General features: G+C 45.8%; 1 protein-coding gene across 1 annotated transcript in view; it reads right to left on the bottom strand.

Moving 5' to 3' along the window:
* Positions 1 to 433: 433 nt before the first annotated feature.
* iars1 (isoleucyl-tRNA synthetase 1) overlaps positions 434 to 17,709 on the bottom strand; it is a 128,127-nt gene continuing 110,851 nt past the window's right edge. Inside the window, exons 28-33 of the mRNA XM_084167701.1 lie at positions 10,939 to 11,115; positions 10,546 to 10,666; positions 8,343 to 8,468; positions 4,823 to 4,969; positions 4,274 to 4,426; positions 434 to 941 (exon numbers count right to left, since the gene is read on the bottom strand). Of these exons, the coding sequence (XP_084023827.1) occupies positions 859 to 941; positions 4,274 to 4,426; positions 4,823 to 4,969; positions 8,343 to 8,468; positions 10,546 to 10,666; positions 10,939 to 11,115 (807 nt within the window). The 3' untranslated portion in view covers positions 434 to 858. The remainder of the gene's footprint in view (positions 942 to 4,273; positions 4,427 to 4,822; positions 4,970 to 8,342; positions 8,469 to 10,545; positions 10,667 to 10,938; positions 11,116 to 17,709) is intronic.

Consider the following 17,709-nt stretch of genomic DNA (forward strand, 5'->3'; position numbering starts at 1 on the left):
GTGCCACTAGAGATCCTGGTTCGAATCCAGGCTCTGTCGTAACCGGCCGCGACCGGGAGATCCATGGGGCGGCGCACAATTGGCCCAGCGTCGTCCAGGGTAGGGGAGGGAATGGCCGGCAGGTGATGTAGCTCAGTTGATAGAGCATGGTGTTTGCAACGCCAGGGTTGTGGGTTCGATTCCCACGGGGGGGGCCAGTATGAAAAAATAAAATAATGTATGCACTCACTAACTGTAAGTCGCTCTGGATAAGAGCGTCTGCTAAATGACTAAAATGTAAATGTATGCTGTGCCACATGGATCTATGGATTCTTTGCAAGAAAGGGAAAACACAAACATCTGTAATTTCTCCATTGTGGTTTCACTTTATTCCATTGTTCCTTTATTGATTTCACAAAAAACAGCGCATTCTCCTTTATTCTTGTTCTGAGACGTTTGGTTACAATGGACACTTTAAAAAAGGTAGACACTACTGAACGCTACTTCTTACCCAGAGAATATCCACTGCACCGTCTCTGCAAACAGAGCTGGTTGGTCAAGACTATTTGGTACAGAGTAGGTTGAGGTTAACTGAAACTCGTGATAAGCCTATGGGCTCTGTCACCGGACATTGGACTACAGGATGAACAGTACAGTGAAAGAGATACGGGGGAATACAGAGCAGCAGAAATGCTTTGCTATTTCATGTTCGGTTCTCATTGAAGTTTGGAGCTAGACGGTTCTCTCTGGCTGTCTCTGAAATATCACCATATTCTCTGTAGTGCACTAGGTTTGCTCAGAGCGCCATTGGGCCCTGGTCAAAAGCAGTGCACTATGTAAGGAATAGGGTGCCATTTCAGACGGGCTGTTCCCCGGGTCCTACGACTCTGCAGTGGTGGGCAGAACTCCAACGTAAAGAGTCTTCCTGTCCAGCGTCTTCACTGACGTCTCTGCTGGGATTTCTGAAACACAAACAAATAATTTTAAAGTATGATGGAAGACAACCCGCCTGGCATCTTTCAGAAGGTAAAGCTGTAAGGAAGGAAGGAAATAATAAGCAGTCTGTCAAAGCTCTGTCTCTACATCACCGTGAAACAACATCATTTTATTCCCACTGAGGGTTTGAAATCACAGATTGGAAGGCTGCTGAATGCTCTTTTAAACTCTTATGCAATGCACTTTACTATGTCGTGTTTTACGTTGTTTACTATGTCGTGTCATGTTGTTTACTATGTCGTGTTTTATGTTGTTTACTATGTCGTGTTTTATGTTGTTTACTATGTCGTGTTTTATGTTGTTTACTATGTCGTGTGTCATGTTGTTTACTATGTCGTGTGTCATGTTTACTATGTCGTGTTTTACGTTGTTTACTATGTCGTGTTTTACGTTGTTTACTATGTCGTGTTTTACGTTGTTTACTATGTCGTGTTTTACGTTGTTTACTATGTGGTGTTTTACGTTGTTTACTATGTGGTGTTTTACGTTGTTTACTATGTCGTGTTTTATGCTGTTTACTATGTCGTGTTTTATGCTGTTTACTATGTCGTGTTTTATGTTGTTTACTATGTCGTGTTTTATGTTGTTTACTATGTCGTGTTTTATGTTGTTTACTATGTAGTGTTTTATGTTGTTTACTATGTGGTGTTTTATGTTGTTTACTATGTCGTGTTTTATGCTGTTTACTATGTCGTGTTTTATGCTGTTTACTATGTCGTGTTTTATGCTGTTTACTATGTCGTGTTTTATGCTGTTTACTATGTCGTGTTTTATGTTGTTTACTATGTCGTGTTTTATGCTGTTTACTATGTGGTGTTTTATGTTGTTTACTATGTCGTGTTTTACGCTGTTTACTATGTCGTGTTTTACGTTGTTTACTATGTCGTGTTTTATGTTGTTTACTATGTGGTGTTTTATGTTGTTTACTATGTGGTGTTTTATGTTGTTTACTATGTCGTGTTTTACGCTGTTTACTATGTCGTGTTTTACGTTGTTTACTATGTGGTGTTTTATGCTGTTTACTATGTCGTGTTTTATGTTGTTTACTATGTCGTGTTATGTTGTTTACTATGTCGTGTTTTATGCTGTTTACTATGTCGTGTTTTATGCTGTTTACTATGTCGTGTTTTATGTTGTTTACTATGTCGTGTTTTATGTTGTTTACTATGTTGTGTTTTATGTTGTTTACTATGTTGTGTTTTATGTTGTTTACTATGTCGTGTTTTATGTTGTTTACTATGTCGTGTTTTATGCTGTTTACTATGTCGTGTTTTATGCTGTTTACTATGCATGCTGCTTTCTTGGTCAGGGCCTTGTTAAAGAGATGTAAATCTCAATGTGACCTCTGGTTAAATAAATAAAAATACTACAGCTCTCACTCGCCATCTCTACTAGATCTCTCTGTCGCCGCTGGGGGGGGGGGGCGGGACGCGTTGTTGGGAAAAGTGGTGAAAGTAGCTGATGTGTCAAAAGTCACAATGTTTGCTAATTGGGTGTTCAAATCAAAGTATGCAAAACTAAGCATGGAGGGCACTTCTCTAATGCATACTCCCTTTATACATCACATTGAAGCATGCATTGATGCAAGCTTCAACGGAAAGTATGCAAAGAAAAATGATGCAACTACGTAAAAAAAATAAGCAACATTTCTTGAAATCAATGGCGGACATTATTTGAGCTGAAAATACACTCCGACTTGTTGACCATTTACATCACATATGTTGGCTGACTACAGCTAGCTACCCACGAAGAATTGACATCTACCTTGCATAACATTAGTTTTAGGTCATTTTTGCCTGTTTAACTAGCCGGCTAGCTGGAGTACTACGATTCACGTACAGTATATCTAGCTGATAATTATTAAGTAAAAACGTGTGTGTGCGCGCATCTCGTTTCGACTCTATTGTTGCCATTGTCCTGGCTGGAAGAAGGTTCAGTGAATGGAGAGATACAATAGGGGGGGAGTGTGAGTGCTTCTGAAATGTTCTTCACACTCTCGTACTCACAAGAACGTACTCAAGAGAACGTCCTCGGAGAATGCACTCCGAGCATGAGAGTATGGAGCGAGGTAGTGCGTATTGAGAAACACCCATCGTCTCACGCTTAGAATGTGCCCCCCCCCCATCGTTATAATTTGAAAGTTCTGAAAAGTTCCGTGGCAGTTAATTCAAACGTTGATGCGGTTCTATAAAACAGATATTTCTATTCCGATTCCAGATTTGAATAGCAGACCAAGATGTCATACACTAACTTATAGTCTAACGTGTTGGGAAAGTGGTCAAAACGGCAGTTGTTTGTAAAAAGCTGAGACGAAAAGTTGTTGGAAGTGGTTACTAAAAAAAGCTCTATCGTTTGATCCATAGAAGATAGTTCTGTTCCAATTCCAGATTTTAATTGCAGAGAAGTAGACCAAGATTTCATAACCTCTACGTTTTTGTTGGGAAAGTGGTCAAAGTAGATGATTTGTCAAAAGTTACATTGTTTACAGTTAATGTTGTGGTCACTATGGGGAGTTTTAGAATAATGAAAAAAAGTCCCATTAACATGAATGAAGATCGTTTTAAAAACTATGAAAGATATCAAAAAGTAAAACGTAAGCACACTATTCCAGATTGTTCCACACGTTTTAAAGTTTGAACGACGTTTCTAGCTTGAACGTGTAAGAGGAGTAGCGTGCAGAAGAACAACAAGTATGACGAAGATTTCAAGTCGGGACTTTTGCTTCTCAAGTCCCACCTAATTAGGCAGGAAGACCTATGATCTGTAAGTCAAACCAGCCCATCTGCTAGGGCAGACAGGCAGTCTGTCAGACACAGTAATTGGACAGGGAGGTTTCCTCAGCCCAGGACTTGCTGCTCTGCTGGTGGTTCAAGGTCAACATTAAAAAACTCTCCCAACCAGATGAAAAGTCAAAGATCACTGGCAGAGTAGAGCGTTAGCAAACTACAGAGCAGAGGCTAGCAGGCTACAGTTAAACATGTGGAGGAGGTGGTACAGGCTAAGAGTTAAATGTGCAGCAGAGTAGTAAATGACCTCTAGCCTGAACCTAGACACAGTAGGATTGATGGGGAAAGGTGTAAAGTAGCAGTAGCAGAAATGAATACAGCTGAAGCAGGACAGAAGTACTGTTCAAGCTGAGCTTCCAAGATCCTGCTCCGGCAAAGTCAAGAGAGCGTTTCGCAGCCCATTCTCTGAGCACTGCTGAGCCTGGCCTGTAGCCTTCCAATCCATCCTAGATGCATTGAAGAAGACAACACAGAGACAGAGACCAAAATAGGACTGGTGGTGTCCGTCTTACCTTGGGTGAGCGCATCGTCCAGGTAGAGCTTCAGTCTACGGCTGCGGAGGCCGAACACCTTGGCCGTCTCAGACAGCAAAGCATTGTGGGTCAGGCAGTCGTGTCCGACAGGATTGACCAGCAGCAGGGTCCCCACATCTCCACTCTGACACTCTACAGAGAGACAGGACATACATAGCATCAGTACGCAGCATGTAGCCTGGCGGTTAGAGGGGCAAAACAGTAACTGGAGGGTTCCCAGTTCGAATCCAAGGCGACCGGAGAGTTGCTTGTATCAAATCCTAGATGCCATTGGGCCCAAGGCACTTGCTGGCAGGGGTTGGGATAAAGCAGAAGTCTCATTTCAGTTGGACCTCGTGATGTTTATCTCAATAGACTACTGTTGGATGTCCTGTAACGTCATACATGTGTAAAAACAGTGTCAGAATAACAATGCATTGGCATAACAAACTGAAAACTAACCTTTCTAAAAAATTTGAGTAAAAAAAAAAAAAGGGAAGTAGGTGTGTAGTGGAGTGAGAGAATGAGCAACTGGTGAGTTAAACGTACCAGCGGGCTGACAGTTGGCCAGTTGGAGGTTGACGTAGGAGCTCACCAGAGACTCAGAGCTGGGACAGGAGTCGCTTGGACTGGAGCCTGATGTCACTGACAGGGTCTTCCCATTCAGAGACAGCAGATCACACTTACCAGTCAACTCTGGAATAACAAGAACATACAGCAATCAGTTACCGGACAGCTCTGAAACACGCTGGACAGGTCTGAAACACGCTGGACAGGTCTGAAACACGCTGGACAGGTCTGAAACACGCTGGACAGGTCTGAAACACGCTGGACAGCTCTGAAACACGCTGGACAGGTCTGAAACACGCTGGACAGGTCTGAAACACGCTGGACAGGTCTGAAACACGCTGGACAGGTCTGAAACACGCTGGACAGCTCTGAAACACGCTGGACAGCTCTGAAACACAACACACCTCAATCTCTCTTGTAATAATTCACACAAGAGGAAAATAAGAAATGTTGAGCTGTGTGAGAACCGCTCTTTATAGACCATGGTTCACAACATCTGTTTATCACTAACCTGACCATGGTTCACAACATCTGTTTATCACTAACCTGACCATGGTTCACAACATCTGTTTATCACTAACCTGACCATGGTTCACAACATCTGTTTATCACTAACCTGACCATGGTTCACAACATCTGTTATCACTAACCTGACCATGGTTCACAACATCTATTTATCACTAACCTGACCATGGTTCACACCATCTGTTTATCACTAACCTGACCATGGTTCACAACATCTGTTTATCACTAACCTGACCATGGTTCACAACATCTATTTATCACTAACCTGACCATGGTTCACACCATCTGTTTATCACTAACCTTACCATGGTTCACAACATCTGTTTATCACTAACCTGACCATGGTTCACAACATCTGTTTATCACTAACCTGACCATGGTTCACAACATCTATTTATCACTAACCTGACCATGGTTCACAACATCTGTTTATCACTAACCTGACCATGGTTCACAACATCTATTTATCACTAACCTGACCATGGTTCACACCATCTGTTTATCACTAACCTGACCATGGTTCACAACATCTATTTATCACTAACCTGACCATGGTTCACAACATCTGTTTATCACTAACCTGACCATGGTTCACACCATCTGTTTATCACTAACCTGACCATGGTTCACAACATCTGTTTATCACTAACCTGACCATGGTTCACAACATCTGTTTATCACTAACCTGACCATGGTTCACAACATCTATTTATCACTAACCTGACCATGGTTCACACCATCTGTTTATCACTAACCTGACCATGGTTCACAACATCTGGGCTTTGAGTGACTAGTGAGGCTAGGGCCGGGAGGTCAATGGGTTAGTAACATTTCATGACGACAAGAATTCTGACGTTTCGTGGGAGTTACTGACAGACAGACCAGAGTTACTGGGCTACGGAGTATTCAGACCCGTTGACTTTTTTTGTTGTGTTACAAACGGGATTGAAATGGATTTTTTTTTTTAATTCAACGATCTACACAAAAATACTCCAATGTCAAAGTGGAAGACAAATGCTAACATTTGTCAAACGAATCATGAAAAATAAAACACTAACATATCTTCATTAGATTAAGTAATCGTCCCCTTGAGTCAATACTTTGTAGAATCACCTTTGGCAGCGATTACAGCTGTGAGTCTTTCTGGGTAAGTCTCTTAAGAGCTTTCCACACCTGGATTGTGCAATATTTACCCATTATTATTTTCTAAATTCTTCAAGCTCTGTCAAATTGGTTGTTGATCATAGCTAGACAAGCATTTTCAGGTCTTGCCATAGATTTTCAAGTAGATTTAAGTCAAAACTGTAACTCTGCCACTCAGGAACCTTCATTGTCTTCTTGGTAAGCAACTCCAGTGTAGATTTGGCCTTGTGTTTTAGGTTATTGTCCTGCTGAAAGGTGAATTCTTTCCCAGTGTCTGGTGGAAAGCAGACTGAACCAGGTTCTTCTAGGATTTTGCCTGTGCTTAGCTCCATTCCATTTCTTTATATCCTGAAAAACTCCCCAGTCCTTAACAATGACAAGCATACCAATAACATGATGCAGCCAACACTATGCTTGAAACTATGGAGAGTTGTACTCAGTAATGTGTTGTATTGGATTTGGCCCAAAGATAACAGGACAAAAGGTTAATTGCTTTGCCACATTTTTTGCAGCATTTTTTGCCTTGTTACAAACAGGATGCATGTTTTGGAATATTTTAATTCTGTACAGGCTTTCTTTTCACTGTCAATTAGGTTAGTATTGTGGAGTAACTACAATGTTGTTGACCCATCCTCAGTTCTCCTTTCACAGCCATTAAACTAACCATTTAAAAGTCACAATTGGCATCATGGTGAAATCCCTGAGCGGTTTCCTTCTTCCTTATATAGGCTTGCCGTAACCAAGGAGTTGAATAGTTCTTGACTAAAGACATTTCAGATTTTCATTTTTTATTAATTAGTAAACATTTCAAAAAACATATTTCCACTTTGACATTATGGGGTACTGTGTGTTTAGGCCAGTGACAAAAAAAATAAATCACAATTTAATCAATTTTAAATTCAGGCTGTAACCGCCAAATGTGGAAAAAGTCAAGGGTTGTGAATATTTTGTGAATGCACTGTATGTATAGGAGGCTTGTGAGTGTCCCATCTTACTAGTGTGTGTATTGAGTACCACAGTATGAGTCATAATACCCATAAAACCTGGCGGCCAAACAGGGAAATGGTTCCAATTGTTTTTCCACCATTAATTTTGTCTAGGGGATTTTAGAAACACTTAAAATAAAGGGCTGTGTTTCGTGTAGGCTTACCCTGGCATGACATTTTCATAACCGTGTAAATCTCTTGGACAAGGAGACTTTTATCAATATATTTAGCCTATATTTACCCCAACAAATGAAACGCTAATTAGCTGCTAATGTGGCTCTCATAAAGAACTACAAATACCATGATGATCTGGAAGAGACTGCCAAATCAAGGCAAAGGTAAGAATCGCTGGATTAACTATCTAATGTTAGTTAAATGTAGTAATGAAAAAAATTGGCTACATTTCTTTCAATGGACAATTCTGTGAACTGTCTTGTGCACATTTAAATTGACACAATACCTGTTAGCAAAGGTGTCAGTTAGAGATGATGTGCAGGAGCTTGCAGGGATTTGTAGTTTTGCATGATGTCTACTTTGATGCTAATTAGCATTTTTGAATCTGAGAGTAAATAGAGCCAAATATATTGATTAAAAGTCACCTTGTCCGAGAGAGATTTACACGTTATCAAAATGTCACGCCAGGGTAAGCCTACATGAAACACAGCCCTTATTTTAAGTGTTTCTAAAATCCCCTATGGGAAAATGAATGGTGGAAAAACAATTGGAACCATTTCCCTGTTTGACCCGCTAGGTTCTATGGGTATTATGACACATCCACTGTGGGGCTCTATTGACATAGGGGTTAGGAAGTTGATTAAGGATTCAAAGTGAGTGTGCCATCTTACCCGTCTTGCCGTTGAACACACAGAGCTTGGTGTTGTTGAGACCAAAGATACTGGAGCAGACCTGCCTCAGCTTGGCCACGTCCAGACAGTTCTCTCCTTTAGGGTTCTCCAGGAGGACCACACCCTCTGAAAGAGACAGCACAAAAAAAATTGCATTCATTTGTTTAACCCTAAAAAGCATCAACAGGGCTCATTTTAACCCAAATTGGAAATGGCAAAAATACACTTTCTATCAAACAGTAAAAGCTTGTATTTGATTAACCATTTATATATACACACACAGATTTTATAAATATACTGTGTATTCAGACCCCTTGACTTTTTCCACATTGTTACATTACGGCATTATTCTAAAATGGATTAAATTGTCCCCCCCCCCCCCCCTACACACAATACCCCATAATGACAAAGCAAAAACTGGTTTTGAAATTTTCGTCCATTTCTATAAAAAAAAGACCTGAAAATATTTCATATACATAAGTATTCAGACCCTTACTCAGTACTTTGTTGAAGCACCTTTGGCAGCGATTACAGCTTCGAGTCTTCTTGGGTATGACGCTACAAGCTTGGTACACCTGTATTTGGGGAGTTTCTCCCATTCTTCTCTGCAGATCCTCTCAAGCTCTGTCAGGTTGGATGTGGAGCGTTGCTGCACAGCTATTTTCAGGTCTCTCCAGAGATGTTCGATCAGGTTCATGTCTGGGCTACGGCTGGGCCACTCAAGGACATTCAGAAACTTGTCCCAAAGCCACTCCTGCACTGTCTTGGCTGTGTGCTTAGGGTCGTTGTCCCGTTGGAAGGTGAACCTTCACCCCAGTCTAAGGTCCTGAGCGCTCTGGAGCAGGTTTTCATCAAGGATCTCTCTGTACTTTGCTCCGTTCAACTTTCCCTCCATCCTGACTAGTCTCCCAGTCCCTGCTGCTGAAAAACATCCCCACAGCATGATGCTGCCACTGTCCTTCACCGTAGGGATGGTGCCAGGTCCTTTAGGTGCCTTTGGCAAACTCCAAGTGGGCTGTCATGTGCCTTTTACTGAGGAGTGGCTTCCGTCTGGCCAATATCATAAAGGCCTGATTGGTGGAGTGCTGCAGGGATGGTGGTCCTTCTGGAAGGTTCTCCCATCTCCACCGAGGAACTCTGGAGCTCTGTCAGAGTGACCATCGGGTTCTTGGTCACCTCCCTGACCAAGGCCCTTCTTCCCCGACTGCTCAGTTTGGTCAGGTGACCAGCTATAGGAAGAGTCTTGGTGGTTCCAAACTTCTTCCATTTAAGAATGATGGAGACCACTGTGTTCTTGGGGACCTTCAATGCTGCAGATATTTTCTGGTACCTTTCCCCAGATCTGTGTCTTGACACAATCCTGTCTCAGAGCTCTATGGACAATTCCTTCGACCTCATGGCTTGGTTTTTGCTCTGACATGCACTGTCAAATGTGGGACCTTATATAGACAGGTGTGTGCCTTTCCAAATCATGTCCAGTCAATTGAATTTGCCACAGGTGGACCCCAATTAAGTTATGGATGATCAATGGAAACAGGATGCACCTGAGCTCAATTTCAAGTCTCATTGCAAAGGGTCTGAATACTTATGTAAATAAGATGTTTTATTTTTAATACATTTGCCAAAATTTTCTAAAAACCTGTTTTTGCTTTGTCATTATGGGGTATTGTGTGTAAATTGAGGGGAGAAGAATAAGTGTAAAAACATTTTTTGTCCATTTTAGAATAAGGCTGCAACGTAACAAAATGTGGAAAAAGTCAAGGGGTCTGAATATTTTCTGAATGCCAGATTTGTTGCTTTTATCCCCCAAAGAATATTTATACTATTGAGTCCACCTTTTAAGCTTAGTCATTCCTCCATGTTTTTTTGTTGGTATCTACTTGCTTGACAAAGTCCTAAAATTTCAGAAGGATTTTTTTTTTTAAAGGGTTTCGAAATTATAACCTTTTTTTTAACCTCTGTTGGTGCTTTTAGGGTGAGGATTCGTCCATTCTTGAATTTGAATTTCAATTCACTTCCCGAATTGAATTAAATGGAATTGAATTTGCCTCTACTGTGTTCCATTACACACCAACACTGATCATTTAGATATCAAAACAAACCCAGAACTTTTGGTCCAATCCAATTGAGTCCTGGGTGACACCAGTAGTGGGGACCACGACCAGAGGTAATGTAAAGCATTATTAGATATTTCTAATTATACCTTGTTCCTTGTTGTTGAGTTTGAGGTTGATGTTGATGTAGGCACAGGCTGGTCCAGTCAGAGGAACTCGAGAGGCGGCGGCTCCTTTTACTATGGTCAGGTCCAGGTCAGAACCTTTCAACTATAGTACAGCACCATTAGGCACAACCACGGAGAAACATTATGAAAACCATTAGGCACAACCACGGAGAAACATTATGAAAACCATTAGGCACAACCACAACCAGAGGGGAAAAACATGAACCATTCATATTTAGGAACAGGAGTTTATTTAAAATTACATATGTGCATATTTTTAATTTTTTTGCTTTAACCCAACCCACACTGGGAGGTATTTGAGAGCACTTTTCGTTCTGTCTAACATTGTGGTGTTTACACGTCAACCCAACCAACCTGTGTTTTCTCCTGCACGATGACGCTGGAGGACTTCGGGACGGGGTAGGTCTTGAGTGGTGCCTTGGTGGTTGCCAGGATGAAGTCTGCATGGGCCTGGATCACCTTGTCCAGGTAATCACCTGCTGGCTCACAGCTGTAGTACACGGTGATCTCATCAGACGGCACCAAGTGACCCTGTAGAGACAGGTAAAAAAAAACCAGACAGGGTTAGGGTTGGATCAAACAGGGCCTAGAACACTGGATCACACTGTCCAGGTAATCTCCTGCCGGCTCATAGCTGAAGTACACTGCAGGGTTGGGGTCAATTTCAATTCAGGAAGTACACTGACATTTCTATTATCGTCAAAGCTTTTCAATGTGAACAATTTGGAATTGGGTTTACTTTTTGAATTGAAATGGAATTGAGCCCAACCCTGGTATAATGTGATTTCATCTGAGGGCACTAGGTGACCCAAGACGGGTAAGAGAGGGTTGGATCTGATGGATTACTGGATCACCTTGTCCAGGTAAAAGCTAATCTCCTCCTAGTTCACAGCTGTAGTACACTGTGATCTCATCAGATGGAACCAAGTGACCTTCATAAATATTAGATCTTATTGATGGGTTAGTTTAAGTCAATTGCAAGCGTTGGATCAGGAAAGTTATTTGTTGTTGTTGGGGGGGGGATTATTTAAGAGGTAGGGTTTGAGGCGCTATCAGAAGATGAGCAGGGACTCTGCTGTCCTAGCTTCAGGGGGAAGCTGGTTCCACCATTGGGGTGTCAGGACAGAAGAGCTTGGACTGGGCTGAGTGGGAGCTGATACCAGAGGTGGCAGGACGGAGGGCTCGGGTTGGGGTGTAGGGTTTGAGTATAGCCTGAAGGTAGGGAGGGGCAGTTCCCCTCACAGCTCCGTAGGAAAGCACCATGGTCTTGTAGTGGATGTGAGCTTCGACTGGAAGCCAGTGGAGTGTGCGGAGGAACGGGGTGACATGGAAGAACTTGGGAAGGTTGAAAACCAAGCAGGCTGCAGCATTCTGGGTAAGTTGCAGGGGTTTGATGGCACAAGCAGGGAGCCCAGCCAACAGTGAGTTGCAGTAATCCAGATGGGAGATGACATGTGCCTGGATTAGGACCTGCGCTGCTTCCTGTGTGAGGTAGGGTCGCACTCTACGGATGTTGTAGAACATGAACCTGCAGCAGCGAGTCACTGCTTTGATGTTTGCAGAGAACGACAGGGTGTTGTCCAGGGTCACGCCAAGGTTCTTTGCACTCTGGGAGGGGGACACCGTGGAGTTGTCAACTGTGATGGAGAGGTCTTGGAGTGGGCAGGCCTTCCCCGGGAGGAATAGCAGCTCCGTCTTGTCGAGGGCCGACGTCCAAGCTGAGACTTCTGCCAGGCACGCAGAGATGCGTGTCGCCACCTGGGTGTCAGAAGGGGGGAAGGAGAAAAGTAGTTGCGCGTCATCCACATAGCAATGATAGGAGAGACCATGTGAGGATATGACAGAGCCGAGTGACTTGGTGTATAGAGAGAAGAGGAGAGGGCCTAGAACCGAGCCCTGGGGGACACCAGTAGTGAGAGTACGTGGTGCAGACAGAGATCCTCTCCACAAAATAAATGGATACAGGTCTACAGTTTTTTTTTTTTTTTAAACGTCAGATGAGTCGAGTGTTGGTTTCTTGAGGAGGGGAGCAACTCAGGCCATTTTGAAACCAGAGGGGATGCCAGTGGTCAGGGATGAGTTGATGAGGGAAATGAGGAATGGGAGCGGATACAGAGGAAGAGAAGGTAGAGGAAGGAGTGAAAGGATGATAGGTCCTCCAGAAGTTTAGTTTCCCTCCATTTTTGCTCAGCTGCCCACAGCCCTGTTCTGTCACTCAGCTGCCCTCAGCCCTGTTCTGTCACTCAGCTGCCCGCAGCCCTGTTCTGTCACTCAGCTGCCCGCAGCCCTGTTCTGTCACTCAGCTGCCCGCAGCCCTGTTCTGTCACTCAGCCACGGAGCAGGAGGGGAGGGCCGAGCCGGCCGGGACGAGACATAGGATACGGAAAGGGAGGAGAGTAGGGTCAAAGAGGCAGAATCAGGAGACAGGAGGAGAGAAGGATTTAGCAGACGGGAGAGATGATAGGATAGAAGAGGAGAGAGTAGTGGGAGACAGAGAGAGAAGATTGCAATGCTGCATGACCATCTGGGTAGGGGCTGAGTGGTTAGGATTGGAGGAAAGGGAAACAGAAAAAGACAGAAAAGGAAACAAAGTAGTGATCAGAGATCTGGAGGGGGGTTGCAGTGAGATTAGTAGAGATGAGGTCATGCGTATTACCTGCCTTGTGAGTTGGAGGGGATTGGGAAAGGTTGGTCAAATATAGGCAAGGAGGGGAAAGAGGTGAAAGAGAGAGTTGGAAAGAAATTAACAGAAGGCTAACGTCGGGAGGTTGAAGTCGCCAAGTACGTAGAACGGTGAGCCATCGTCAGGTAATTAGCTTATCAAGGTGTCAAGCTCATTAAGGAACTCTCCAAGGGCACCTGGTGGGCGATAGATGACAACAATATTAAGTTTGAGTGGAGAAGTGACAGCATGGAATTCAAATGAGGAGATTGACAGGTGAGAGGGGGAGAAAATAGCAAATCTCCACTTAGGAGAAATGAGTAGCCCTGTGTCATCACCACGACGACCAGATGCTCTCGGACTATGAGAGAAAACATAGTCAGATGAAGAGAGAGCAGTTGGAGTAGCAGTGTTCTCTGGGGTGATCCCATGTCTCCGTCAGGGCCAAAAAGTCTAGGGACTGAAGGGCAGCATAGGCTGAGATGAACTCAGCGTTCTTAACCGCAGATCGGCAGTTCCAAACGCTGCCGGAGACCCGGTATTCCACATGGCTTGTGCACGCAGGGTCCACTAAATCAGAAGGGTTGTAGCCAAGGGGTGGGGAGCGTCTGTAAAGCCTACAGGGAGCGGTGCGAACAGGTATAGAAAACACACACATAGTTGACAAAGCTACAAAAGAGCAAAATGAGATAATCTGTTAATAAGACACTGAAGTGAGAGAGTGGTGTGGAGCCTCCCTCTCTCTCCTTCCTCAAAGAACTCGTCAGAACAACTCGGTAGAACAGTCTTTGTTTCGGCGACGGTATTAGTTCTGCTATGAAAAGAAATGCCACTGACACGACCGCCACCTACAGCTGCCGCTGAGAAACCAGGGGAGACTGAAGAACTAACACTAATTGCTAATTGCCTTGCAGAGGTAGAGACCACACCTCCCTGTACTAATTGCTAATTGCCTTGCAGAGGTAGAGACCACGCCTCCCTGTACTAATTGCTAATTGCCTTGCAGAGGTAGAGACCACGCCTCCCTGTACTAATTGCTAATTGCCTTGCAGAGGTGGAGACCACGCCTCCCTGTACTAATTGCTAATTGCCTAGGAGAGGTGGAGACCACGCCTCCCTGTACTAATTGCTAATTGCCTAGGAGAGGTGGAGACCACGCCTCCCTGTACTAATTGCTAATTGCCTAGGAGAGGTGGAGACCACGCCTCCCTGTACTAATTGCTAATTGCCTAGGAGAGCCGGAGACCACGCCTCCCTGTACTAATTGCTGGTTGCCTAGGAGAGGTAGAGACCACGCCTCCCTGTACTAATTGCTAATTGCCTAGGAGAGGTGGAGACCACGCCTCCCTGTACTAATTGCTGGTTGCCTAGGAGAGGTGGAGACCACGCCTCCCTGTACTAATTGCTAATTGCCTAGGAGAGGTGGAGACCACGCCTCCCTGTACTAATTGCTGGTTGCCTAGGAGAGGTGAAAACCACTCCCCATCCAATACAGCCACTGATTACCAAAACAAGTCCCAAATTGGGAAGACAGGCAGCACTTAAAGAACGAAGTATTAGATCTAATTCATTGGTTAGTCTACTGTGGTAATCAGTACTAAGGTACACTACATGGCAAAAAAAAATGTGGACACCTGTTCGTCGAACATCTCATTCCAAAATCATGGGCATTAATATCGAGTTGGCGTTCCAATTCATCCCAAAGGTGTTCGATGGGGTTGAGGTCAGGGCTCTGTGCAGGCCAGTCAAGCTCTTCCACACCGATCTCGACAAACCATTTCTGTATGGATCTCGTTTTGTGCACGGGGGCATTGTCATGCTGAAACAGGAAAGGGCCTTCCCCAAACTGTTGCCACAAAGTTGGAAGCACACAATCGTCTAGAATGTCATTGTAGGCTGTACCGTTAAGATTTCCCTTCACTGGAACTAAGGGGCCTAGCCCGAACCATGAACAACAGCCCCAGACCATTATTCCTCCTCCACCAAACTTTACAGTTGGCACTACGCATTGGGGCAGGTAGCGTTCTCCTGGCATCCGCCAAACCCAGATTAGTCCGTCGGACTCCCAGATGGTGAAGCATGATTCATCACTCTAGAGAACACGTTTTCACTGCTCCAGAGTCCACTGACGGCGAGCTTTACACCACTCCAGCCGACGCTTGGCATTGCGCATGGTGATCTTAGCCTTGTGTGCGGCTGCTCGGCCATGGAAACCCATTTCATGAAGCTCCTGACGAACAGTTCTTGTGCTGACGTCAGTAGTGTTGCAAACGTGGACAGACGATAATAACAGCCCTTCCAGTTGACCGGGGCAGCTCTAGCAGGGCAGACGATAATAACAGCCCTTCCAGTTGATCGGGGCAGCTCTAGCAGGGCAGACGATAATAACAGCACTTCCAGTTGACCGGGGCAGCTCTAGCAGGGCAGACGATAATAACAGCACTTCCAGTTGACCGGGGCAGCTCTAGCAGGGCAGACGATAATAACAGCACTTCCAGTTGACCGGGGCAGCTCTAGCAGGGCAGACGATAATAACAGCACTTCCAGTTGACCGGGGCAGCTCTAGCAGGGCAGAAATTTTATGAACTGACTTGTTGGAATCCTATGAAGGTGCCACTTTGAAAGCCTCGACGTCCCCTCTCCCTCCCCCTCCTCTATCTCTACTTCCCCTCCCCCTCCTTTATCTCCCCTCCCCCTCCCCTATCTCCCCTCCCCCTCCCCTATCTCTACTTCCCCTCCCCCTCCTCTATCTCTACTTCCCCTCCCCCTCACCTGTCTCTACTTCCCCTCCCCCTCACCTGTCTCTACTTCCCCTCCCCCTCACCTGTCTCTACTTCCCCTCCCCCTCACCTGTCTCTACTTCCCCTCCCCCTCACCTGTCTCTACTTCCCCTCCCCCTCCTTTATCTCCCCTCCCCTATCTCCCCTCCCCCTCACCTGTCTCTACTTCCCCTCCCCCTCCCCTATCTCTACTTCCCCTCCCCCTCCCCTATCTCTCCCTCCCCTCCCCCTCCCCTATCTCTCCCTCCTCTATCTCTACTTCCCCTCCCCCTCCTCTGTCTCTACTTCCCCTCTCCCTCCCCCTCATGTCTCTACTTCCCCTCCCCCTCCTCTGTCTCTACTTCCCCTCCCCCTCCTCTGTCTCTACTTCCCCTCCCCCTCCTCTGTCTCTACTTCCCCCTCTCTCCCCTGTCTCTCCTTCCCCCTCTCTCCTCATCTGTCTCTACCTCCCCCCTCTCTCATCTGTCTCTACTTCCCCTCTCTCTCCCTCTCCTCTGTCTCTACTTTCCCTCTCCCTCCCCCTCCTCTGTCTCTACTTCCCCTCCCCCTCCTCTGTCTCTACCTCCCCTCCCCCGTCTCTACTTCCCCTCTCCCTCATCTGTCTCTACTTCCCCTCTCTCTCCCCCTCCTCTGTCTCTACTTCCCCTCCCCCTCTTCTGTCTCTACTTCCCCTCCCCCTCCTCTGTCTCTACTTCCCCTCTCCCTCCTCTGTCTCTACTTCCCCTCTCTCTCCCCCTACTCTGTCTCTACTTCCCCTCCCCCTCCCTCCCCCTCTGTCTCTACTTCCCCTTTCCCTCCCCCTCCTCCTCTGTCTCTACTTCCCCTCCCCCTCCTCTGTCTCTACTTCCCCTCCCCCTCCTCTGTCTCTACTTCCCCTCCCCCTCCTCTGTCTCTACTTCCCCTCCCCCTCCTCTGTCTCTACTTCCCCTCCCCCTCCTCTGTCTCTACTTCCCCTCCCCCTCCTCTGTCTCTCCCCCTCCTCTGTCTCTACTTCCCCTCTCCCTCCCCCTCCTGTCTCTACTTCCCCTCCCCCTCCTCTGTCTCTACTTCCCCTCTCTCTCCCCCTACTCTGTCTCTACTTCCCCTCTCCCTCCCCCTCCTCTGTCTCTACTTCCCCTCCCCTTCCTCTGTCTCTACTTCCCCTCTCTCTCCCCCTCCCCTGTCTCTACTTCCCCTCCCCCTCATCTGTCTCTACTTCCCCTCCCCCTCCTCTGTCTCTACTTCCCCTCCCCCTCCTCTGTCTCTACTTCCCCTCCCCCTCATCTGTCTCTACTTCCCCTCCCCCTCCCTCCCCCTCTGTCTCTACTTCCCCTTTCCCTCCCCCTCCTCCTCTGTCTCTACTTCCCCTCTCTCTCCATCTTTCCCAGACATGGTGATAGTGTTGTGACTTGACAGCCTGTTTAGAACGGCTGCATTTCAAATGTCACCCTTTTCCCTATATAGTGCACTACTTTAGACCAGGGAGCTAGGGGACTAGGGTGCACTACTTTAGACCAGGGAGCTAGGGGACTAGGGTGCACTACTTTAGACCAGGGAGCTAGGGGACTAGGGTGCACTACTTTAGACCAGGGAGCTAGGGGACTAGGGTGCACTACTTTAGACCAGGGAGCTAGGGGACTAGGGTGCACTACTTTAGACCAGGGAGCTAGGGGACTAGGGTGCACTACTTTAGACCAGGGAGCT

Source organism: Coregonus lavaretus (genome assembly GCF_964263955.1).
Source record: "Coregonus lavaretus genome assembly, chromosome: 8".
NCBI lineage: Eukaryota > Metazoa > Chordata > Actinopteri > Salmoniformes > Salmonidae > Coregonus > Coregonus lavaretus.